Here is a 26,103-nt window from a genome sequence, read left to right as displayed (position 1 = left end):
CAGGACAACCTGCATAGGAATAGGCTGACAGGGCCCAGCAGCTGCTGGGGCTGGATCTGGGATGAGCGCGCCAACTTTTAATAACAATACATGAGCATATATACATAACGTGAACACATAGCATTACATTGCAGTAGGCGTAGCAGTGGGTGGAGCAGAAGGCGTGACGCGTAGCAGTCGCGAAAGATAAGGGTGAGAAGAAGGTGTAACAGGGCGTATACATAGACATGTGATGCAAACGTAAAAGAATATGTCATGTATGGGGCGGAACTCATGGAGGGGGCTACCTGAGGAGCCGGGACCTCTAACCTGGTGGTGCGCGCAAACTAGCAATGACGTATTACTAGGAGAAGCTGGGGGCTATGAACTCTGTGCTAGGAGCAGAGACTGAAGTCTGGAGGGTCGGAGCGACATGTACCTAAACAGTATCTAGTATCTGATGTTTAGAGAACATGTTGATATAAACTATAAGTCAAGAGAGGAAAGGCTAACTTGATTCTAAGACTGGACCATGCATTATTCTACATGTAGTGCGTGATGAAGAATATTAAATGACCATTAGATGCAGTATTTCTCTAACGTGGAGACGTGAAGGCTAGACAATGACGGAAACTATTGATGCAGTTCAGTAGCTTAGGAATGCAGAGAAGGAGGACTGAACTGATAACTGGAATCATAACATATTCTTGGCAGACTCAGAGACTGAGCCAGGCTGGGCCGGGCACTGCGAGGCAGGAAGTAAGTTAAGGGTCGAGGATACAGGTGGGGGCTGTATCCCTCCTCAGCGAGGCTTCAGGAGACAGGAGCTGAATCTGGTGTCCGGGCCCTTTTGAGGCCTAGAAACGGGGACTTTATAATGGAATAACGTGCACACTGAGAAACGTGGCAACGTAGCTTTACATAGGCCTGATATTCGTAGTATTCACGAGGACTGGAAACTGGCATACTAGAGGTGGACACAACTGTAATTGCGTCATTAATCGGACATGGGGAGTACATATGCATATTTAATCATGCACACATAACATATGATGGATGACACGTAGGGACACAGAACATGGCAAAATTTACTTTTCCACAGTATCTTGCTAAAAAAAACGTACCTTATCCTATGGAGCAAGAGCCTCAAGAAGTGCCTCTTCCCTCCTCCTGAAACCACATATCCTTAAGAAAAAGAGAAGTTGCCACTGTGCTTTCTCCGGAACCACCCCTAAGATTTGGAACGCTCTCCCACCGGAAATTCGCAGAATCTCCTCATTGACGGAGTTCAAAGTGGAAGCCAAAAGATTCCTAATGAACAATGAATATGCTACTTACCAGTATGCATCTGTTCTTGGCATGTAGGGCTGCTAACATTCATATCTTAGCATTAGATCGCCGCCTAGTGTTGGGCTCGGATGATTGCACATTGTTGTCCTGGAAGAGTCTTCGAAGTATCCTGAGATAGGTGGCTCCTCCCCTGGACTACAGTGCGCATGGGCATCGGCTCCATCCCCAGATTGTTTTTCGCCATTGTGGCAGAAGATGGAGTGAAAAGTGTAAAGGATGTCCATGCTAATGAGTAAATACAATAGTATATCTGCAGCTGCGACAGGCACCGGGGAGGAGGGCGGGCGATATGAATGTTAGCAGCCCTACATGCCAAGAACAGATGCATACTGGTAAGTAGCATATTCAGTTCGAGGCATGTGGGCTGCTAAATTCATATCTTAGCATAGAATACATAGCAGTCCCTCCATCAGCGGCGGTTGCCCGTGCCAGCTGCAGAAACCTGAAAAAGTGTTTTGAGAACAGCCTGTCCTACAGCAGCTTGCTGTTTGGAATGCACATCAACACAGTAGTGTTTTGTGAAGGTGTGTGGTGTGACCCACGTGGCTGCTCTGCAAATGTCCTCTAAAGGAATGTTCCCCAGGAAAGCCATGGATGCCCCCAGTTTGCGTGTGGAGTGCGCTCTGGGGGGTATTGTTAAAGTGCGCTTTGCTTTTTGATAACATATCTGGATGCACTTAACAATCCACCTGGCTATCCCTGCCTTGGAGATTGGGTTGCCTTTGTGTTGTGGTGCGAAGGCAACAAAGAGTTGTTTTGTCTTTCGAAAGTGTTGTGTTCTGTCTATGTAGTACATCAACGCCCTTCGTACATCTAATGTATGGAGCATCCTTTCCGCCACCGTTTGCGGGTTTTGAAAGAATGCTGGTAAGTCAATGGTCTGGTTTAGATGAAACTGTGACACCACCTTAGGAAGGAATTTAGGGTTAGTGCGTAGCACTACCCTATTTGGGTGAATTTGAATGAATGGCTCTTGTATTGTGAGCGCTTGCAGCTCACTGACACGCCTCAGAGACGTAATAGCTATAAGAAAAGCCACTTTCCACGTAAGGAATTGGAGCTCACATGAGTGCAGTGGCTCAAATGGTGGTCCCATCAGTCTGGTGAGAACGACGTTGAGGTTCCACACCGGAGCTGGTGGTGTCCTTGGGGGAATGACTCTTTTCAGACCTTCAAGGAAGGCTTTAATGGCGGGCACTCTGAAGACAGAGAGGTGCTGCCTGTTCTGAAGATAAGCCGCTATGGCGGATAGATGTATCCGAATGGAAGTGTACGCCAGATTGCACCTGTAGAGATGCAACAGATAGCAGATGATGTTGGGGATAGATGCATCTAGTGGGTTGATGTCATTAGATGTACAGTAGATGACAAAACGCTTCCACTTAGCAGCATAGCATGCTCTAGTAGTTGGTTTCCTCGCCTCCTTGATGATGCTCATGCATTCTGGAGGTAGGTTAAGGTACCCAAACTCTAGGACTTCAGGAGCCAGATCGCCAGGTTGAGCTGTTGCGGATCTGGATGCTGAATTTCTCCATGGTTCTGCGTCAAAAGACTGGGCGTGAGGCGCAGTCTTTGATGCGGTACCACTGAGAGTTCGAGGAACGTGGTGTACCAAGCCTGGCGCGCCCACGTTGGAGCAACTAGGATGAGGGTCATCTCGTGTTGCCTTAGCTTTCTTGCGACCAGCGGTATTAGGGGGGCTGGCGGAAAAGCGTACGCAAATTTGCCTGACCAGTTCATCCATATCGCATTTCCCTGCGACTGTGGGTGAGGGAACCTGGCGGCAAAGTGTTGGCATTTTGCGTTCTCTTTTGTGGCAAACAGGTCTATCTCCGGATGACCCCACTGCTGGAAGTACGGGCGGAGGACAGATGGGTGTAACTCCCACTCGTGCATTTGATGGCTGTACCTGCTGAGCAGATCCGCCATCTGATTGTCCTTCCCTGGGAGGTGTTCTGCCATGAGGAAAATGTTCCTCTGAATGGCCCACTTCCACATGCTCTGAGCCAGGTGAGACAGCTGTGGCGAGTGGGTGCCTCCCTGCTTTTGGATGTAGTACATCGCGGTCATGTTGTCCGTCCGGACTAGCACGACCTTGTTGCACAGATGTACAATGAAGGACTTGAGCGCCATGAAGATTGCCCTCAGTTCCAGATAGTTGATGTGCATCTTCTGTTGTTGCGTTGTCCATAGTCCCTGCACCGTGAAGTCGAGCACATGAGCTCCCCATCCCTGGAGAGATGCGTCCGTTGTCAGGACAATCTGCGGCACAGGCTCTTGGAACAGTCGGCCCTTGCAAAGGTTGTGTGGAGTCCACCAATGCAGAGAGTCGTATGCCCGACTGGTAACCAACACTAGGTCTGTCAATTGGCCACGAGCCTGTGTCCACTGATTCGCTAAGCACTCCTGGAGCGGGCGCATGTGTAGACGTGCGTGAGGGACTATGAAGATGCAGGAGGCCATCATGCCTATCAACTGCATGAACACTCTCGCTGGCAGCGAGTGTTGTGGCCTGAACCTTTGGATCAGGGCCTGCATGCTGTCTATCCTGACTTGGTTTGGCTGAGCCATGGCCGTCAGGGTGTTGATCGCTGCACCTAGGAACTGCCGGACATGTGCCGGCTGAAGGTGCGATTTTGGGTAGTTTAGGGAGAAACCCAGATCGTGAAGAAGGTGAATTGTAGTTGACATGTCCGCGGCGCACTGCTGCTCTGACTTGGCTTGTACGAGCCAGTCGTCTAGGTAGGGGTAGACATGGATGTTCTGCCTCCTGAGGTGCGCCGCTACTGTCGCCAGACACTTGGTGAACACCCTCGGGGCTGTTGTGACTCCGAAGGGTAGGACCTTGAACTGGTAGTGTTTTCCTTGAATAGTGAACCTGAGGTATTTTCTGTGTGACGGGTGTAGTGGAATATGGAAATACGCATCCTTGAGATCCAAGGTTGCTAAGAAGTCCCCTTGGTTTAGCAAGGGAAGAATCTGTTGCAGCGTAAGCATGTGGAAATGTTCTGATAGTATGTACAGGTTGAGGGGGCGTAGATCTAGAATGGGTCTGAGAGATCCGTCCTTCTTTGGAATAAGGAAGTACAGGGAATATACCCCTGTTCCTTCCTCTCCCACCGGCACTTGCTCGATTGCTCCCTTTTGCAGCATCACCACTACTTCCTGCTGCAATAAGAGCAAGTGCTCTGCGGACATAGGCCTTTGCCTTGGCGGGATGTTGGGTGGAGTGGACTTTAATTCTAGGCAATAACCATACTGGACTAGTTGTCGCACCCACCTGTCTGTGGTGATGTTTTTCCAGACGGGCAGGAACTGCTGCAGTCTCCCCCCGACAGGTGTTAGGTGGTCGGGGGGCAGTGACAGAGAGTCACTGTTTGCTTGGAGTAGAGGAGCGGGGGTTGTTGTTTCCTCTGCCGCGACCTCTGTTGCTGTTATTCCTGTAACCTCCCTTGTTCTGTTTTGTGAAAGAGGATTGTGCCCCACCTTTTGAGAACTGGGATTGTTGACCCATTTGTCCTCTGGTGACCCCACGTGCGCCTGAGCGACGAAAATTGCTGCCACGAAACTGTTGTGACTGCAGGGCCCCCATGGATTTAGCAGTTTCCGTGTCCTTCTTTATTTTCTCTAGGGTGGTGTCAACATCTGGACCAAACAGACTATCAGGATTGACCGGCTGATTAAGAATTGTTGTCTGAATATCCGGTTTAAAGCCTGAGATGCGTAGCCACGCCTGTCGTCTTAGCATAACACTAGTGTTGACAGCCCTAGCAGCTGTATCTGCAGCGTCAAGCGCACACTTGATGGCTGCGTTTGAGATGAGCTTCCCCTCGTTAATGAGCAGTTGTGTGACTTCCTGGAACTGTGGAGGCAGGTGTTGTACAACCTGTTCTAGGGTGTCGTAGTGCGCCCTATCGTAACGCGCCAGGAGCGCTTGTGTATTGGCGATGCGCCAAAAGTTTGCTGCCTGTGCAGCTACTCTTTTGCCCCCTGCCTCTAGCACTTTGGACTCTTTATCCGGGGGAGGAGCTTCACCCGTTGTCTGGGAGTTGGCACGTTTCCTGGCATTGGCAACCACAAGAGAGTCCAGTGGCAATTGTCCCCGGATGTAGGCGGGGTCCGCAGGTGCAGGCCTATACTTCTTTTCAATGCGAGGGTTGACCACTCTCGCTCTTGTAGGCTCCTTAAAAATGTCCCCAGCATGTTTGAGGACACCTTTTAGCATAGGAAGTGTTTTTACTGTCCTTTCAGAGATGGCAAAGGTGTCGAAAAGGAAGTCTTCCTCAACCGGGTCGGCATGCATGTCCACATCATGATTGGCTGCCGCCCTTTCAAGTAGTGCATGAAAGCCTGCTGAGTCCTCAGTCGGGGATGCACGTGCATTAAAGAGCTGCGGGTCCTGGCCCACACCTTGGGTGTTCTGGTCACCAGTGTCATCGTATGAATCCGGTTGTACATCAGGTTCATCGATAGGGAAATTGTACTGCTCATCCTCATCATACCCCTCACCCACAGAGTGCTCTGGGGAGGGAGTAGGGCTCCGTCTTGGAGGAGGCTGGATTGGTTCCGTGAGGCCTGAGGCGTCAAGGGGCACCCTCTTTTTCTTCAGTGGGATGATGTAGGAGTCCACTGGCTCCGAAGTGATTTTCCTTTTATAGAGGGTCAGCTTGCCTGTTGCAGCGTCGATGAAATGCTCTGAATCGTCTTCCGATTCGAGTACCCGACGTGGAAGAGGGTCAGCCGGCGAAGAAACTTGTTTCGGAGCCGATTTTGTTGAAAACGCTTTCGGCGCCTCCTTAGGTGGCAAGAGAAAGAGGAGTTTTCCAGAAGGCTTTGCCGGAGTGTCCTTTTGCGGCTGCGGCGATGGTATCGGAGCCGACGGGGCAAAGGCTTTCTCCCTGATTCTCTGCAGTGACTCCGCAATGAGGGACGGTTCACTCCCCGTGGGTTTCGTCGCCGACAAGGATGCTTTGATCGGTCCCTCGGATCCGACGTCTTTGTGGGCCTTGTGCGCTTTGGGCGCGGAACCCGTCTTCGGCACCGCCGATTCTTGAGGCTGGGGCGCAGACTTCTTGTGCGTAGCCTCTTTGGAGCCGACCTTGGCGGGCTTGGACGGCGTCGTAGCCGCTGATCCGTGCCGACCATCTTTCTTGGAGGACCCCTCCTCGGGCGTCGGTTTCGATTTTGCAGCATCGGAATCGACAGACTTCTTCGGCTTCTGCGGACCGGAGGTCGACGGAGCCGATGGGGTGACGGGCACCGTTTTCTTCACCGGCACGGCAGCCATCTTAGGGACACTCGAGTCCTTAGGTTTCAGTTTCGTTTTCGGGTCGGCCATTTTAGGTGTCGTCGATCCCGACGGTTTCAGTTTCGTTTTCGAAACAGTGTGCCCAGCAAGTGAGTCCGTAGCCGGGCCTGAAGGCGGGGCAGTGGCTTGCGGCAACGGGTCCTGGGTAAGGCCGACAGGCGATCCCGTGTCCCGGTCGGTATCTTCGTAACCTTCGGGGCAGAGCTCGTCCCCCGAGCTGTCTGCCGCGGCCCCATAAATCTCATCGTCGTCTCCTACCTCTTCGACGTATTCGAGGTCTTGACCCGCGACTCCGTCGTCGTCTCCCGGATCCGCTTCGACCTCCGTCTCCGGTGGGGAGATTTGTAGATGGTGACCCTGGACCTCTTCGTCCTGGTCGCCGAAGATGTTCTCCGGATCCGGGGCCGCTTGCCTAGCTTCCAAGCGCACCGCGCGCCGAAGCTTGAGAGTTTTCTTTGATCGGAACTGTGCACAGGCCTTGCACTTTCCGTCGTCGTGGTCAGGCGAAAGGCACTTGTTACAGACGGGGTGTAGATCAATGTGTGGGTACTTGGACCCACAGAGCGGGCAGTACTTAAACGGGCTCCGCTCCATGTCCGAAAAGGCTTGCAGTCGTGTCGCGATGAGAAGGCCTCAAAGTTTAGAGAGCGAAGAAAACTCCGCCTATTCCGGCTCCAAGAGACGGAAGACTCGAGACCGTGCGCAGACAATACCGACGCAAGAAAATCGAGGCCTTTTGGCCGCTAAAAGTTAGTTTTACTTGGTTCCGACAGTAAGACGTCGAGACCACATCCGAACCCAATGGCGGAAAAAAACAATCTGGGGATGGAGCCGATGCCCATGCGCACTGTAGTCCAGGGGAGGAGCCACCTATCTCAGGATACTTCGAAGACTCTTCCAGGACAACAATGTGCAATCATCCGAGCCCAACACTAGGCGGCGATCTAATGCTAAGATATGAATTTAGCAGCCCACATGCCTCGAACATCCAAACCCTAATAGGGTTAGTCCCACAGGCCAGTTGACATTGCACTTACTGACTTTGTTCTTACTTTTGATACAGCTCCCCCTTGAACATTGTGTTTCACCCTTGTTACCCGCCTACACTTGTTTTATTGTATTACCCGCCTAATTGTATTTTGTAATGTATTTTCTTTCTCTCCCTTACTCTTATGGATATTGCCTACAGATATTTTTTTTTGTCCTTCCTCCCATCATATTCTAAAGTGCTCTGTTATCCCTCAGGATCTTGTTTGCGATATGAAAAATTGTATAAATAAATAAACTGTGATCCTATTTCTTTTTGCGCCCAGGCTGCTCAACCCCATTTGCAGATTCAATTCAGACAGTCATTTCGTTTCTATAACTGCCCTACACTGCCAATATGGAATGCCCTGCACTGTGTATTGTGTATTTATGCTTTGTTTGATGTTTAGTTTTAGTATAAAAAACGAAATTAAAATATTTATTTAAAAAAAAAAAAAAAACTGTTGCAGGTAACCCCCTAATTAAATGTATTATCATAACAATATTGAACTACGGAGACAGCAAAACCATATTAAAAGCATCTTCAGATGCCAATGTGGTCATGTTAAATAACCTTCGGACCCACTGTTATGCAAAGTTAGCTGTTCACAAACAGAAGAGGAACTTTAACACAGTGAACACAGCATTGAGAAACTGACAGGTTAAATATGTAAAGCTCCACCCTGCAAAACAGAAAGTTATTCTCAGAGACAAGGCACGATTCTCCACAGAGCAGAGGGTGTAGCTTTCCTGTTGAGCAGCGATATTCTCACTGCTGGTTTGTGTGAGGAAAAGGAGAGTTAGAACTGGAAGGGCCATTCAGATCCCTCACGCATGAGTTTTAACGTAGAATGTCAGAACAACATACATGAATTATTGTATTCACAAACTCCAAAAAAGATCGGTCAGGTGTCATTGGGGATTAGTATTTTTTCACACTTGCTCCTGCTAAGAGCGCAAAACTAGTTTTGCCTGTGGCTCTGGCTTCACACCTGTGGTGTAAGATCTTCTGGGCTTCTCTCCCTTCATCATTCCATGAGTCCACAGATTATGATTGGTGCGTTGATATTTTAAGTACATACAGCTCTACCTCCTCCTCCAATATTTCAACATGGAGATACATACTAAAGTGACAGCTTTTGCCATCGGACAGATTTTCTACTGTGTGATGGGATATAATTGCAGAATGATCAGTGTACCAATTGCAAGGGTGAACAGGTCAGATACAATCAAACTACAACGGATTCATATATCTTTCATCCGAGTTCTCAAAATGGCCCGGCCAAAGAATTTTGTTCAAAATCAAATCAAATTCAGCTTTATTCGATTTTACAAACTTGAAAATCATAAAAGCACAGATTAAAAAGGTAATTTCATTTTGCTATAGTTTCACATTTAAAACATCACAATTCTATAGGCAACATAGGTAACATGGTGATAGGTAATCACATTGTGTTTCTCAATTTAATGACACACTTTAAAAAAGAGGAAACTGCCAATAAAATCAGTTGATTTTCTAAAAGCTGTAGCTTCAAAAACGCTATTTTACATTGTCTTAAGCCCATTTCCCTCAGAATCGGTTTTAAAAAGATTTTCCTAGGTCGTGTATAAAATTTACAAAATAGGACACTGTGTAACGTTGTTTGAATAGAATATCATCGCACGGGCATTGGGTAGATTTCTTGACCAGTCATTAACATTTGGAAACGTTATCAATCTGTGAAAAACCCCAAAACGGAAACGGGTTAGGAGCATCCGACAGAAACTTCCCTGAGTCTGAATCAGATAACGTTGTATACCCCGATATGTTAACATTAGTTGGTTCTCCATAACAGTTTATTTTCTCTTTCTTTAAGCCAACGTTTGTTTTCCAGGTAAGTCTGGCAAACAGCTTTCAAAGATTTCTAGAGATTGTTTCCATGATCTCTGGCGCATCATAATATTCGGGGTGGCCAATGTCAATCGCCATTTTTTTTTATATAACTGAGCCATGGAACTTTAGCCACCTTCTCCAATTTAAGACAATCTTCAATTGCATCACGATTACAACCAGTCTCAGTTGATGCCCATATCTTATGCCAGAGTAAAAACGGATTTAAATTAATAATATCAGAAATGTAAGGGAGACCAAGTTCCACATGGCAGTTAAAAGTGGCAGTAGAACCAGGAACCGCCAGCAGATAACGTATAAACGCGTTTTCACAAAGTTGAATCTGGTCAGCCTCTACAAACCCCCAGATACCTACACCATAAGTTGCTGTGGACATAGATTTTGCTTTGTAAATAGCTAGTAACTCAGGGACAGGTCAACAGCCTAGTTTCCTTGAGAAATTAGTAACTGCACCAAGGGCTCTAATGAACATCAGTTTTCTTCCCTGCATTGCTGCAGTCCAGGGCCCATACTGATCAAACGTAATACCCAAATAGGAAAACTTATCTGTACTTCCTACACTACTGTTGTTAATAAAGATAACACATTTTTTCCTTGTTTTTTCCCACAACTCATAGTAAAAGTTTTACTAGTATTAACTTTTAAACCCCTGTCATGCATAAAAATTAACAAAGTTGGTGACTGTTTGTTGTAACCCCACCTGCGTCCGCGACATAATAACTGCGTCGTCCGCATAGAGTAAAATGGAAACTGGGGTATTCTAAATATTTGGGTAGTCCTGTCGATGCTCGGTCAAATATTTACCCAGGCTCTTTATATATAAAGAGAAGAAGAAAGGTGCAAGTATACAACCTTGCCTCACTCCCTTTTTTTATACGAAATTTGGCTGAGCATTCCCCCTGCCTTCCATAACGGATCCTGGCACCTGCCTCACTGTACAGTTCTTTGATAAATAAAAGCAAGGATGGGTCAATTTCCATGTCTTTAAGAACTCTCCACAATATTTCATGATTTACACAATCAAACGCTGAACTTAAGTCAACGAATGACAGAAAAAGTTTTCCCTCCTTAGCAACCGTGTATTTACTTATAATCAACATTAAATTCAGACCTTGCTCAACCGTGCCCAGCCCCGCTCGGAAGCCATATTGTAGGTTTGATAGGAGACCTGTCTCTTCGGCCCAAGATTGTAGTCTGTTAAGAATTCCCCTCCCCACGACTTTCAGAAGGGAGTCTAGCAGGGAGATTGGGCGGTCGCAACTTGGTTCGTTTCTGTCTTTCTTTTTAAAAATGGGGATCACTATAGCATCCGACCATGTGGAAATAAAACCATAATGACTACATCTATTTAAAAAATTAGTAAGTAGAGAGGCCCATAATTCAATATTACTTTTATAAACGTCCACGGGGACGCCATCCGGTCCTGGCGCTTTACCAGAGGCACTCTCTTATAAGGCCCTAGTGACCTCCTCTATAGAGATGCTAATATCTATGGGGAATACTTCCTTCTGCACTCTGTCGTTGGTGATCGCTACCAATGAGGCTATCTCATTTTGTCCCGTAGGATCCTCATTATAAAGGCCCGCAAAGAATTCGACCCACTTATCCTCAGTGATAGCGATATCTATCTTATCAGTATCCATCAGTATGAAGAATGGGGCATTCACTGATTTCCAGAAGGCGTAGTTATCTTTTCTAACACATGCCTCGTGTAACGTCTCCCATGCTTCTATCTTCAATTGAATCTTTCTCCTTTTTAAGGCCTGTCTTATTTCCTCTCTAGATCTATTTGGGCTGTGCAATGCCTTCTTCAAGAGGGTATGGGCCTTGCTACAATCTTTGTCAAACCATCCCTGTGGCTTATGCAAACCCTGTTTCTGCTCCCTCGTCAGTAACGTTCGAGCCTCGCCTGAGATATTGCAAAAAGCATTTAAAACCTCTTTATCCTCATTACCCTCGGCCAAACAAATTTCAAAATCATCCCAAGTACTGTTCATCAAATTATGTATAAAGGCCACGGGATCCACTTTTGCCCACTTTAGGAAGTACCCTTTACTACTAGCAAGATTGATCTTAAAATCATAGTTTGACTGCTCTTGACTATTAGTTTTATCTGTCCTCTCCAATTCAAGAGCCATGCTAACTGGATAATGATCACTCATTAAAAAATCATGTGTTGTGAAGGACAGAACTTTACGTTGATATCTACTTGAAACTAGGATGTAGTCAATTATAGAGTTACATCCCCTACCGTTAAACGTAGGCTTAAAGGCTACAGTTATTAATAATAATAATAAGAGATTTGTAGAGCGCCTGGTTACACCAGCTGGTGTGTCCCCGCGCTATGGTGAAAGGCGACCGCACAGAGCTAGACAGCGAATGCAGAGATTAGTAGTGACCTAACTCCACACGAAAAAGGTGAGTTTTCAGGTCCTTCCTGAACTTGGTTTCCGCTGCCTCCAGCCTAAGACTCGGTGGCAGTTTATTCCAGTGTTGAGGGGCCAGGCCAGGCCAGGCGACGAAACGATCTGACACTCATCCTGGACTTCGAAATCTTAGGTACAGTCAACAGACCCGATCCACAAGATCTCAGTTGCCTAGTGGGCAGATAGTAAGAGACCAAGTCTGCCAGGTATGCCGGGCTCTTACCTTGGAAGATGCGATGGCACACACAGAGTGCCTTAAACATCACCCTCTCTCTAATAGGGAGCCAGTGAAGCAACACCAGAGCCTTCTTCGAAGACTCCCTTCTAGGTAGCATGAGGACCAACCTCGCCGCGGCATTCTGCACACATTGGAGCCTATTTAAACACGCCCCCGTCGCACCCAGATACAGCAAATTGCCGTAATCCAGCCGGGAAGTTACCAGGGCGTGCATCATAGTCTTCCTGGCCGGCACTGGCAGCAGGTCCAAGGTCTTACGGAGGCCTTTTAAGACCCCAAAGCAGGTACCTGCCACCCGTCTGGACTGATACTCAAAAGAGAGTTTAGGATCAAGCCACATGCCCAGGTTCTTCACCTGATTGCTCGGTATGGGGGTGGGACCCAAAGTCTGAGGCCACCACGCCGACGACCAAACTGATGGAGTGTGGCCTACAATCAGCACCTCGGTCTTGTTACCGTTCAGCTTCAGGCAATTGTCAGACATCCAGGATGCCAATTCCTGCAGACATGCCGTGAAGTTGGGGGCTGCCGAGTCCAGATCCTGCGTAAGGGACACCACCAGTTGTGTGTCGTCTGCGTATGACACCACCCTGATCCCGAACCGCTCTGCGATGTTAATATGGGGGGCCACATAGAGATTAAAGAGGGTTGGACTCAAGGCCGAGCCTTGCGGAACCCCTTGACGTAGCCTAATGCTCTTAGAGTAGTGGGAGCCCTGTCTCACCTGAAATCTACGCTCGGCCAGGAAGGAACCCAACCACTTCAAGGCAAGACCCGAGACACCACCCGCCTCTAGACACTGTAGCAAGGTGTTGTGTGCCACAGTGTCAAAGGCGGCGCTAAGGTCTAACAGGATCAGGGCCACTGTCTGCCCAGCATCCACCCTCTGCCTGATTATTTCGACGGCATATAACAATGCCGTCTCGGTGGAATGACCAGCCCGAAAGCCCGATTGAGAAGAATGAAGAAGATGGAATTTCCCCACATGCGTCGTCAGTTGGTTATTCACTACCTTCTCCGCCACTTTAGCAAAGTAGGGAAGAAGAGAAATAGGACGCAGATTATCGAGTCGTTCAGGGCGGATATGAGGTTTTTTGGGTAGAGGCAAGACCGCTGCCTCTTTCCAGCAATTGGGTACCACGCCAGTCCCAAAAGAGATCTCCAAAAGGTGTCTGACATATGGTTCCAGGGCGGAGATACTCTCCTTGAGAACTTTAGGGGCCGCAGGATCCCTAGGAGAGCCTGACTTCACATTTGAGCATATTTGAATGAGTGTCTCAGGAGGTGGGGCCAGGAGGTTGCTCAAACCTTCCCCCTCCCACACACCTCTCACACACAGTCCGATGCCTCTGCCTTCCCTAGCTTCATCATGGAAGGAGGAGTAGATTTTGTCTACCTTATTAGAGAAAAAGTCAGCTATCCGATTGCAAGCCTCCACAGTACCCAAGACAGAGGGAGTGCGATTATCCAGAGAGGAGATTTCCTTATAAATCTTGAACAGTTCTTTGGCCGGGTTCTCCGCTGCCCCAATTCTCTCTTGATAATAGCAAGCCTTCGCTTTCCTAATAAGCCCATGATATGTGTGCAGCCTAGCATGGTATTCTTTCCCCTCCTGTTCCGAGAGAGCCTTTCTCCAACTTCTCTCCAGCCGTTTACATTCTTTTTTGGCGAGGCGAAGTTCATCATTGAACCAGGGAGCAGATTTTTGAGCCCTGCCCTGCATTTTTCTCCTTACCCAAGGAACTGTGCTATCCAGAGCTTGCGTTAAGCGCCTATTTAGGTTGGTGCAGGCGCTTTCGATGTCCATACCTCCCGGGGAGCCTCCCTCAATGAGGACGCTGTTGAATTGCGCCCAGGAGAAGCCCACCCAGTTCCGGGTTTTTACTGCCGACGATAGTTTCGTCTGGGCAGTCGGCTCAGGTATATGTATGTTAAAGTGGATCAAGAAGTGTTCAGACCACGGGACAGGAAGAGGGACCTTTGCTGCAATGTCCTGCCAGTTGGCAAAAATGGGGTCAAGGGTATGACCCCCCTGGTGGGTGGGGCGGTCCGAGACGATCCTTAATTGAAGCGTCAGTAATTCTTGACATAACGCGTCAACCGCACCACTCCTGGGCTCCTCAAAATGAAGGTTGAGGTCGCCCAGGACTAGAAATCTGTTGTGGCGTAGTGATCTCTGGGTGAGGCTTTCGATCAGACTAATCCTGTCGAATTGTCTGTCTTTTTACGTTCCTGCCCGTTGCCTCCGCTCTCAAGGTCTGGCCCTTGCGGTGGTTCCCAGATTCAGGCTTAGCCGCATGGGAGGCCGTTCGTTTAGGGTAATGGCTGCGTCAGCATGGAACTCCCTGCCTGTTGAAATCCGCTTGTTGGAGGACCTGCTGACCTTCCGGAAGGCGATAAAAACCTTCCTGTTTTAGCTGTTTCTTAGTCCCTGTTTTTGTTTTAGCTGTTTATTAGCCTTTTTCTGCCTCCCGTTGTGTTACGGGCTACCTTGTCTCTGCGCCAGGACGCTCCTTGGCTGGAGTATCTGTGCGCACAATAAATAGACGTAACATAACATAACTAGGCAAAAACCGTGTAGACGAACCAGGGGTCTGTAGACCAGGAGGCCCATCACTGTGAGATTAGCGTTCACTCGGATCGCGAAAGCCCCCTTCTCACTATAAGTAATGTCAATTGACTCTAGTGTGCATTGGAGGGTATGTTTGAAAATGAGCGCTATTGGCAACTGCCAGTTGTCTGATCCATCCTAGTAATAGCATACTCGCTTGGAAGCGCCTCTACAATCTCTGCCTCAGAGCCTGTGTCTAGCCAGGTCTCGGTGAGGAAAAGTACATCCGGCTGGCAGTCTATCAAAAGATCAAAAACTTCCAAGCTATGCTTCCATAAGGAGCGGCAGTTTAGCAGGCAGCAGTTCAGGTAGTTGTGACCAACTTCCGCGGGAGACGCGTCCCATAGGCAGTGCCTGCATCTCCAGCCGTATTACCCCCCCCACTGTACTATGCCTACATACCTCCGGTATTGGCCCACAGAGGTCGAGAAGTTCCTGGGCACTGTACCGTATAGATGTTAAAGTACACAATTAATTTGCATAACCCAGGTCAGACTGAAACGAGATTTCATTTAACAGGTCCCCCAATACACAGTGAGAAAAATGGGCAGATTGATCTTCTTTCTCTTTACCTAGACCACATATACCCCATTGGTTATGCTGGCACAAAAAAACAGTTAAAATCACCACCCCAAATAATACATATATCACCAGACATTTTGTCGTCCAAGCTACCCAAGATATTACATAGATTCTTGAGCACACTCATAGTCTGAGGTTTGGGAATGTTCTTATCAAAATTAATTAACACTGAACCATGTCCTCCTATCTTGTTTATTAATAAAATTTGATAGTAGTTACACTCACTTATAAGTTTAGTATTACATACCCCTGCCGTATTAGAAATATATGTACACAGGCCCCCTTTACTACGCCCGTGCTCACTGCTAGCTGCCGGTGTAAAAAAGGATCTGAAGCCAATAATGTGATGTTCCTTGTCTGACCAGGTTTCTTGTAGACAAATTATAGAGAAATGTTCTACAAAGGTTAACCACTCAGGGTTATTAACTTTGGTGGACAGGCCCGTGATGTTCCAATAAAGAATTTCACAAGCCTCATTGGTATATACCTTAGCTTGTCCCCCTCCTAGCTCACGAGGGCACATATTTCCACTAGGAATTTCCCCAATCATATTCGATGATACTACGACATCAGGTCTGGATTCAGAATTACCAACAGAGTTGGAATGATTATTAGTCGGCTCCATGCCCTCAGTAAGATACACCGAGAACAGATTTCAAACTATTCCACTCTCTCGAGGAGGAGCTTGACCACTCCCCAACCCTCGTAAGGGGACACCCACTGGCGAAGAAAGTTCCATCCTCACCTGGTCAACTCCTCTGTGTGTTGAGTTCTTGGTCAATCTATATATTCCAGAGTGGATAACAGAGCCCTGCAGTCCTTGGGTAAGAGTCTCTTCTACTGTGTGGATTCGCTCCTCAATGGCCCCCCCATCGCACCGGTCAAATAAGTCAATAATGATTGTTGTCCTCCCAGCGTTCCTGCTGTGCTCGGTGTAAGGCCCAACATTCTTTTACCCATGACTTTTTATAAATCTCACTTACGGTCTAGTCACAATAGGGTAAAGGAACAAAAAATCCCCCAACAGACCTAGAAATCACTAGATAGTGGCACACCCACCTTAGAGGGGTGTCCCAACCCGGCCTCTGTCGGTCACTGATGGGCTAAGACTGGCCCGTCTTGGCCCGGTCTTGGCCCGGTCTTGGCCCGGGCTGAGCCCAGGCACGCCCCGCGCTCGTCCAGCACTGAGAGTCCGCAAGCAGGCTTTTGTGACGGTTCTCCCTCTCCAGGGGTCGTCCCCAAAGTGCAGCGTGCGTCAGGGCTCAGGGACCAGGGATAGCAGCAAAGTTTTCAGCAGCCTTCGGTCTCCCGTGCTGCGGGAACGCAAGCTGGCTTTTGGGGCGTCTCTCCCCCTCCAGGGGTCGTCCCCAAAGTGCAGTGTGCATCAGGGACCAGGGATAGCAGCGAAGTTTTTAGCAGCCTTTACCAGCCTTCGGTCACCGGCCAAAGACTTTTATCGTTCTGAAGCACTTTGGGCCAATAAGATCATTACTTCTGGAGCAAGCACACTTACTGTACATGCACTAAATCCATGTGCATAACTTATGATATTATGGAATATGTGCAACCAGAAGGCTTTTCTTTGCATCACAATAACTCAAAAGACAAACTTACTCATTATGTTTCCACTTCAGTAACACTGCCCGCTGAATAGTAACTGAAATTTTCCAAAACTAAAGAAACCTGCTAGTATGACAGTGCTTAAGAACTTAAGAGCTCTTTTGCGTAAGAAAATACATAATGAAATAAAAAAAAAGCATGCAAACTACTGTAGAAGGCATAGCGATTAAGTGTTAATGGCAGGTAAAGATAGTTTAGTAAAAATGGAAAAAAAATTATTTCATACTCACTTGTATATTCCATTCTTTTCATCCTCAATCGCTGAGGCATCGCATTTCAATGCACACAAATAGTGATAGGACTTCTTGCAACTGGAAACATCACAGCCTACTGTAGCTCCTGACTGTTTACACAAATTACATCTCTGAAAATTAGACAAAGATATGGATCAATAAGAGGTGTACTGGGCTGTGTGTGCCACCTAGTTGCCACAATCCTGCAAACAGATTGTCTTATGTTCTATTGCATTGCATTGTGGCATTTCGATAATGTTATCCGACCTCTTGTCAAGGCTCCAAAGCGTTCATCAACAGGTCAAGTAGGTATTTACTCAATCATTTAGAACATCATTAAGGAACAAGCATCTACAATGCAACGGTCTGGCCTTTGCAAAAGTTAGAGCTATTGGAATTGTAAATGACAACATTTTTATTTATGTGTTGGTTTTGAAAACAGATAAATAAATGGCATTGTCATTTACAATGCCAATAGCTTAATCTCTCGCAAATGCCACACACAAACACAGAGCCCCCCACACACAGAGCTACACACAAACACAGAGCCACACACACACAGAGCCACACACACACAGAGCCCCCCACACACAGAGCCACACACACACACACACAGAGGCCCCCAAACACACACACAGAGCCCCCCACACACACACACACAGAGCCCCCCACACACACACACAAAGAGCCCCACACACACACACACAAAGAGCCCCACACACACACAGAGCCACACACACACACACACACACACACAGAGCCACAGACACAGGAAGACTTGCGGCTAAATAAAATGTAGCTCTCCTACGCTCAACACAGACCTACTTCTTTCCCTAAAAAAAATAAAACGAAATAAACGCTAGTAAGTGAGATCTGGGTATAGTGTGCAAGTTGCTGGCATAAATACAGACAGAGCCGTCTCAGCCTTTCACCCGGACGTGGTCAGTTGATAAAATCTGTGCCTAATTTGTTTAATTGCAATATCCGTGAAAAGGCGTGCTGTGCATTGCTGGATGGCTTGACACAATTTAGTGATGGGTGAAGACGACACGATCCCCTTAGGTGTCACAACGTTACACCTCTCCTGTTAGAAATCGGAAAATAGGAGTTCTTAATTTGCAACCAGCTTTGGGCGAGTCCACAGTAAGGAGTTTCTCTGCTATTATCATTAAACAGTCGAAAGAAACACTTCATAGATGTTACATTAACCGTCCGAAATAGAAATGCCACTTCATGTGGTGTGAGCACCCACACACAGTTCCTGCTTCCTCATGTTGTCTCTATTGCCCCCACCCTCCTCCCAGGTCTGCCTTCACCCAGATAGAAGAGTGGAGAGGTGGGGGGTGTTCGGTGCCTTGCGTGGAGCAGGTGAACCCTGGGCCCACCGAGTGGCCCCAGAGCCTGTGTGTTCCAGGGAGTGCACTGTGGAATGCGGCCCGGGCTCTCCTGCCTCCCAGCTCTGCGTTCCTTCTCGGTGGCGGCATGTCTTCCGCCTCCCCTTCCAGGACTTGTCGGGGCAAATCTGGTTCGCATTCTGCACACCGGCTCGCGGCGAGGCATCTCCCTGCCCCTCTTCCGGGTTTCCTCAAGCACCGAAGAGTGTCGGTCGGGCAGCGCACGGCGAATATGCAAAGTACCATTTTTTGCCTGCACGGCTTCCGTACCGAAGAAGCCTCCCGGAGGAAGGATGCCTCCCAGGCTCGCCGCCTCTCGTGTTAGTGAGCTGCTCGGATCAGAATTTCTTTACCTCACTCTGTTTGTCATTGGGCATTGCTCTTGCCGGAAGTCCTCCCTGAATCCTGGATGGGTGCAGGAGTACACCCAGAGTTCACGTTTTATTTGGAAGCGTTCCGCCGCTGCTCTTTTGATTGAAGTCTCTGGCTGGGAAAGAGCTTGGCGAGAGGTAATCGTTTTCATTGAAATTTGTGCAAGCTGATGAAGTGAAACAGAATGCGGAGCCCGGCGTCCACATCAAAACAGAAGACGCGCGTCGCAGGCTTTGTAGTTGTAGGAATTTGATGCAGACGCATGCCTGAACAATATGGATTGCTAACTTTTAGAACAATGTTGACTCCCTTCTAATGTAAAAAAAAGAAAAGCACCAAAATTAGTAAATCTGGATCACATGTTTGCTCTCCTACCACAGGGCGATGAAAAACAAACCTTCTAAGCACCTGCAAAATGTCTTGTGGAATGCGGCCCGGGAGTCCAAGGTCAGAGCGGGAACAAAAACCAGCCCTGGCAAAAAAAACAGCCCCGTCCTTTTCAGACTGGGGGGCGTGTTTTTGACTGTTGTTTACATCTTCTCCAATGGCTGGCCACCGTTTAGGAGGCCAGCCAATGGAGAAGAGGGGAGAAAGAAAGTAAAAAAACACGCCCCCCAATCGCAAAAGGACGGGCTTAGATGGAAAAAAGAACGTCACTGGGACCTCTTCTCCAATGGCTGGCTGCCGTTTAGGAGGCCAGCCAATGGAGAAGAGGGGCGGGGCTTAACCTCGCTACTCCAAATCATTTAATCTCGCCAGCGAGACTGTGCATGTGCGCAGTCTACCCTAGCCGAGACCTAAAAAGGTGTTGGCTGAAGCATCATCTATTATTGTGAAGTTTTGGTGCTCTGCGTGAGGCCCAGAATGTGTGGTCTAGACTTGACATGGCAGAATAATTCCATCATTATGACAAATTTCCGAAATTACAAACACATGCTAAATGTTACAAGGACGAAATATATGTTCTATGAAAATAGAATGTTTTCATTGAAAAGGAATGCCGCGCCTAGTATTGAATCCTGGGACTGGAAAAAAACTTGTTAGTAGTGAAGAGGAAGACTGAAAGGAAGAAAGAACATGAGGGTAAAATTAAGGTGAGTAGGGAAAACGGGGTGGGAATCGATGACTGGAATGGTAAGGATGGGCAGGGGGTCACTAGAAGGGAATTTAAAAACACAAGGATGAAGCCAGAAGTGGAGCGTACAAAGGAGTTACATTGAAAAGGGAAGGTGGAAAAGATTACAAGGGCTGTCAGGGAACCCTGGCACCCCTCTCCTAAAGTAGGAAAAAAACAAATAAGCGTTGGACTTAACACCTTAGGAGCTCGTAAACAAACCTCCCCAGTGCTGCGCTGTCCATTATCCAGTGCTGAACTGGACGTCCAGCGGTCGCACGCAGCACTGGGGAGGTAGTGCCCGTGACGACCGTTGGCCGACGGCAGCACCTAAAGGGTTAAAGGTGGAGAAACCACCTATTAAACAAAAAAACACAAACCAACCTGAAGAAAATAATTTTCTTCAATTCGTGTTTTACCGGGTTGGTTTATTAACCGGCTGAATGCCATTGTTGAAAAGCAATGCGTCAGAAATGCTTCGGCAAAAAAAGATTTGTCACCAGTGTCTTTAGAGTGGTTTTGCGTGAAGAACGCATACTAGTCAAAGCATTTTACTCTTGAAGCAGAATGCCAAGAAGCGGGGGATAGCGTTGCAGGCAGTATACACAAACTAGAATGAATGGAGGTCAGCTGTGAGAGTTTGAGAGGCTCCAAGTCTCAATGGAGTCTGATGCTGTGGATCATTATTCTCTGTGCAAGGTCCACCAGGCTTGAGTATCTGGACAGCACAGAGCTGTCCCAAATGTTTTTTTGGGTTGGAAAAAAATGAAAATCTAGATATATACCTACAAGTAGCTCTCATCACAAGGACTGTCCATGCAGCTTCTGCAAGGATCTGAAGTCCATCAGCTTTTCTATAGAATCCTATTTCCTCTCGATCACATTTTGTTATGTACAAAAATACCATTTACAGAGAGGATCCCTCTACAGTTTCTCCAGCAGTGTCAACTGAATTTCCAAATGTATGCAGATCACACCCAAGTCCATTTCCAGCTTGTTATTACACCTGGGAACCCTAATGACACCTTCTGCTTGACCATATACTCTACAATTTCACTAGATGAAGGACATTGTCCTCTGCATGAATGGATCTAACAAGGAGATTTTAGTATTGGGTGAAAATGAACACATCTGACTACCCTTTGTTTGGCCACAGCCTTGGAACCACAAAATCAAGCCTTCTCAAAGTAAAGAACCTGAGGGTAGTTTTTGACTCGGGAGTCGCTACTCAGATCAACATAGTGGTTCAAGGCTTTAAGCCTGCAGCACTTCAAATAATCCCACTATTCCAAACCGAGCCAATGAGCTCCCTTGTAATAGATTACTCTAACATCATCTACATTGGACACAAGAACAAAACTCAGCACCAGGTTACAATTTCTGAAACAGAATATGTTTAATACCTATCCACATAAAACCATATTACATCTGCCCTTCAGACACTCCACTGACTCCCAATAACACTATATCAAGTATCAGGTTCAAGGTTTACTGGTCCACACAGAATGCCCACTGGGACAAATGCCCAGAATGCTTGCAGAAACTGCCACTTTACTAAGTCTCACCCAGAAATATATAATCAGGGTTTGGCATTGCAGTGTTCCACCAATCAGGACCCCTTGCGCTGTCTTGTGAGTCCAACGCACAGAGCCAGTAAGACATGGATTCGAGAAGAGTGGAGAGACCCGAAACACCAAGGAGCCCCAATCGAAGCCCGCAAGAACATGGAGGTCTGAGCGGCAAGGAATCTCAGGGTAAATGTATATGTTAACATCACAGTTAACACTTAAGCCCTTATTGAGCCAGTCACATGTCTTTTCCTGAGCCTGAGCTTTCTCTCACAAGAAAACCCATCATGGGAGCTTGATAGGGGCTGCAGATATCAGCCTCGCTCCTCCATCATAGTTCCTCCCAATCTTACCCCCTGCTGCATATCTACACTTAAACCACAGTTACTCTGTTTGGAGGAGACCCACTTAACACTGCAAGAATCTAATAAATTGCATAGCCTAGGCTACAAGAAACTCACCAGATCTGGCTGTAATGTGCCATAGTGGGGTTGCTTCATTAGCCAGAAGTAAATACTGGTATGCAAGAATTGTCAAAGTCGATAAATCAGGCAAGTGGATCCTTGCTCAAATTAGGGAGGATACATTTCCATTCTCCATTCACCATTTGTATCCTATATGCTCTGAATAAAGATGATCCCTCAATAGTATTTCCCGTTATTAGAGCTGAGCCAGTGGTGCTGCCCAATCTTTATTTGTGGGTACTTTATTTTGACACTCGAACCTGGCTTTGACTCAACATCTTTGTTGCAGTGAGCATATGATCGCATGAAGAAGTTGCGGTCTGCACTAAAACAAGTTATTGATTCATGTGCCCTCTCCGACGTTTGGTGGGTGTGCCAGGGACTACTGCTGGGATTTACATTTCATTCAGCCTCATATCACTTGTTGTCCAGTATTGACATATTTCTTGCTACCAGTATTATAGCCCCGGCCCTTGCTATAAAACTGAATCGGCTGATCGTCTCAGACCATACTGCCACACCATTGTATATTAAATCTTGTCATATCCCTATTTCAGTCCCAGGTCATGTATGTTACTGGATGCCTTATATACTGCCTCATGTCAGATTGGTTGGGAGGATTTATTAGCTTTAACGAGGGCTGGCCCCCTCAACGGTTGTATAGGATGCATTGAAAGTCATTGTCCGAGGTCAGACTCTTTGCTATGTTGTACAGTGAGATGAAGCAGAGAAAACATTGGAGGCTCAACTTCGTACTAATCTCCTTCAAGTAGATGTTGAATACTTCTATTGAAACGGCAGTCAATAAGAGTCTGGATAACATTAAAACAGCTTACTACCACCCATGTTACTTAAAACAATAATGTGGGATAGGGCCTACTGAAAATGGCAGACTAAACAGGTCTCCTGCTCTGAGAACAGTGAAGAAATATGACATTTGCTATTATTTCAGCTTAGAGACAGCATAGCAAGAACTCAATTTCAAGCATTTAAAATTGTCTGGACAGATAATGGCAAGTACTGCGATCACTCGGTCAGCTTTTCCGAAATTGTATTTAACTTTATATCAAGAGGATTGCTCTCCCTCACAAGATTTGATCGATGGCCATCTGCAGGTGATGAGCTTACCTCAACCAACAGCCTTTCAGCGTGATATGTTGGATGTACCAGTTACTTTGAGGGAGATTAGGAAAGTACTTTTTCAGCTGGCTTCTAGTAAAGCGTTAGGACAAGAGTCTATTCCAACTGAATTTTATAAAGTATTTTCTGAAATTATTGTTCCTATTTTTGATGAGTTCGTTAATCATCTTTTTTCATGCTCGGTACCAGCATACTGAGGGAGACGTATATTGTAGTGTTTTAAGAAAAAAGAGAAAGGGCCCCTCTATTGTGGCATGTATTGGCTTCAATCCAACACGGGTCACAATATTTCATATTAATTTAGCCATCTTAGCTTAGGAGGCTGCGGTAGACCTTAGGGAGTCCACCAGGATGATCCTGTTGGATGTGTAAAAAGCATTTACAGGGTCTCCTATGGCTTTCTATGGACTGTCATGGCACGTACGGGTCTTGGTACTTATTTAAATAACCTGTATCAAGACCCTGTATATCACATTTATGATGTGGGTAGCTTGCATGGGTAGTCTTCCAGACAGGATTGTGATTAATCAATCAATCAATCAATCATATCATTTGTAAAGCGCACTACTCACCCGTGAGGGTCTCAAGGCGCTGGGGTGGGTAATACTGCTACTGCTCGAAAAGCCAGGTCTTGAGGAGTTTTCTGAAGGTCAGCAGGTCTTGGTTCTGCAGTAGGTGGATGGGGAGGGTGTTCCAGGTCATGGCGGCGAGGTGGGAGAACGTTCTGCCGCCTGAGGTCGCTCTTCGGAAGCGGGGGACTGTAGCGAGGGCGAGGTCGGCGGAGAGGAGCTGGAGGGTGGGGGTGTAGAAGTTGAGCTGTCTGTTGAGGTACGTTGGTCCGGTGTTGTGGAGTGCCTTGTGTGCATGGGTGAGGAGCTTGAAGGTTATCCTCTTGTCGACCGGGAGCCAGTGCAGGTCTCTCAGGTGGGGTGTGATATGGCTGCGGCGAGGGATGTCGAGGATCAGGCGTGCAGAGGCGTTCTGGATGCGTTGGAGCCGTCTCAGGAGTTTGGCCGAGGCTCCTGCGTAGAGGGCGTTTCCATAGTCCAACCTGCTGCTGACAAGGGCCCGGGTGACTGTTCTTCTCGTTTCAGTGGGGATCCACTTGTAGATCCTACGGAGCATGCGGAGGGTGTTCAAACAGGAGGAGGAGACGGCGTTGACCTGTTTAGTCATGGAGAGGGTGGAGTCGAGGATGACCCCTAGGTTGCGTGCGTGGTCGGTGGGTGTTGGAGCGGATCCCGGAGCGGATCCCAGTGCGGTCGGCCACCAGGAGTCGTCCCAGGCCGAAGGGTTGGATCCGAGGATGAGGACCTCCGTCTTGTCCGAGTTCAGCTTCAGTCGGCTGTTCCCCATCAAGGGACCAGACAGGGCTGCCATCTCTCTCCAATACTTTTATCACTTTATTTAAAGCCCTATTTTCAAGTATTAAAGTCCTTAAATACGATACCCTCAATGTGGGTCAATGCATTCAATGCTAAATTTCTTGTGTATGTGGATGATACAGCCATTTTAATAATCATCTCCGCTGATATCGTCTCTACTATCGAATGTGCTGCTGGCCAGTTTGGGGAGTTATCCGGTTATAAGCTAAAGATTGAGAAAACCCAGATTATTGCAAATCTAATTCCAGAAATCACAGATCCTCACTATCTTAGATCTGCTATCTACCTAGGGGACTGAATATCTTTCAGTATGAAGGATATAGTCAGTCCTAATTAGGTTGTGTTATACCTTGAATCGCGGCACTGCAGAACTAGGATAGACGTCACTTGGGACTAACCAGGAGATGCAGTTTAAATAAAATGGCTATTTTGCAACATTTTCTTTATTTGTTTAGATCCATACTGCTTTACCCACTAAAGCTTTTCTTTAAAAAGGTCGAGTCAAACTGGGAGAAATTAATTTGGCAGTATAAAAAAAACACTTCGATGTGTCATTAGCTATTTACAACTTACCCCCAAATGGGTGGGTGGATTGGCACTTCGTCACTTTGGCTTCACTTTTTCTCTCCTCCTTCGTTCTTAGACTTTCAGCCATTAGGGCCTCATGCAAATGGTGTTTTGTAGATCTGTTTCCAGACTGTCATATTTTGTGTCGCATGCCGACTCGCATCCAAGGTCTGATTGTCATTGGGTTTTTTTAAAGTTTTAAAACACACACTGTTTTGGATTTAAAAAAAACTGGCTAGTCATTAGAGCCTGGTTAATCAATATACTTCCCTAGGGTGCAATCCTTACATGCAGTTGTTCAAAAACAATAACTATATAAGGTCCTGGGAGGCATGGAGGACTTAAACAGGTTGGTCAGTTCTACTGAAATGGCATCCTCATGTTATTTGAGAAATTACAGAACTCATGTGGCATGCTTAGGTAGGATTTCTTAAGGTATTTAATGCTGAAGGACTTTCTCAAGCATTTTTCTACCAATGAGGTTTCTTTGGCGCATAATTGGTTTCTTGGTCGCTTCTGTTGTATTACTAAATGAGGTTCTATAGGGGTTTTTAATCAAATCCTTCTGAGTAATAGCAATGTTAACATCATATTTAGTACTTGGAGAGCAAGTGGTCTATGAATCTGGGTCGCCCTGTGTCTCTTTTGAGGATATTAGGCTAAGTAATATGCTCGCTCAATATACTCTTAATGTATCTCGTTTGAAAGCTCAATCATTGAAGGGTCTAAATAATCTGTATTACACACAAGCAGATTGTTTAAAAGGGGCTTCAGTAAGACTTCTAATTGCTTTGGATGTAACGGGCCAGGAGCTGATGTCCAAGCTTATTACCAT

General features: G+C 47.0%; 1 protein-coding gene across 8 annotated transcripts in view; it reads right to left on the bottom strand.

The window, feature by feature from the left end:
* Positions 1-26,103, bottom strand: part of PHF11 (PHD finger protein 11) — a 500,916-nt gene that overhangs the window by 397,963 nt on the left and 76,850 nt on the right. For all 8 annotated transcript variants that reach the window (XM_078657356.1, XM_078657358.1, XM_078657357.1 and 5 more), the window contains exon 3: positions 17,262-17,395. In XM_078657356.1, the coding sequence (XP_078513482.1) occupies positions 17,262-17,395 (134 nt within the window). The remainder of the gene's footprint in view (positions 1-17,261; positions 17,396-26,103) is intronic.

The sequence above is a fragment of the Lissotriton helveticus genome, chromosome 8 (assembly GCF_964261635.1).
Source record: "Lissotriton helveticus chromosome 8, aLisHel1.1, whole genome shotgun sequence".
Lineage (NCBI taxonomy): Eukaryota > Metazoa > Chordata > Amphibia > Caudata > Salamandridae > Lissotriton > Lissotriton helveticus.
The sequence above is the reverse complement of the archived record's forward strand: the minus strand, read 5'-3'. Positions and strand labels throughout refer to the sequence as shown.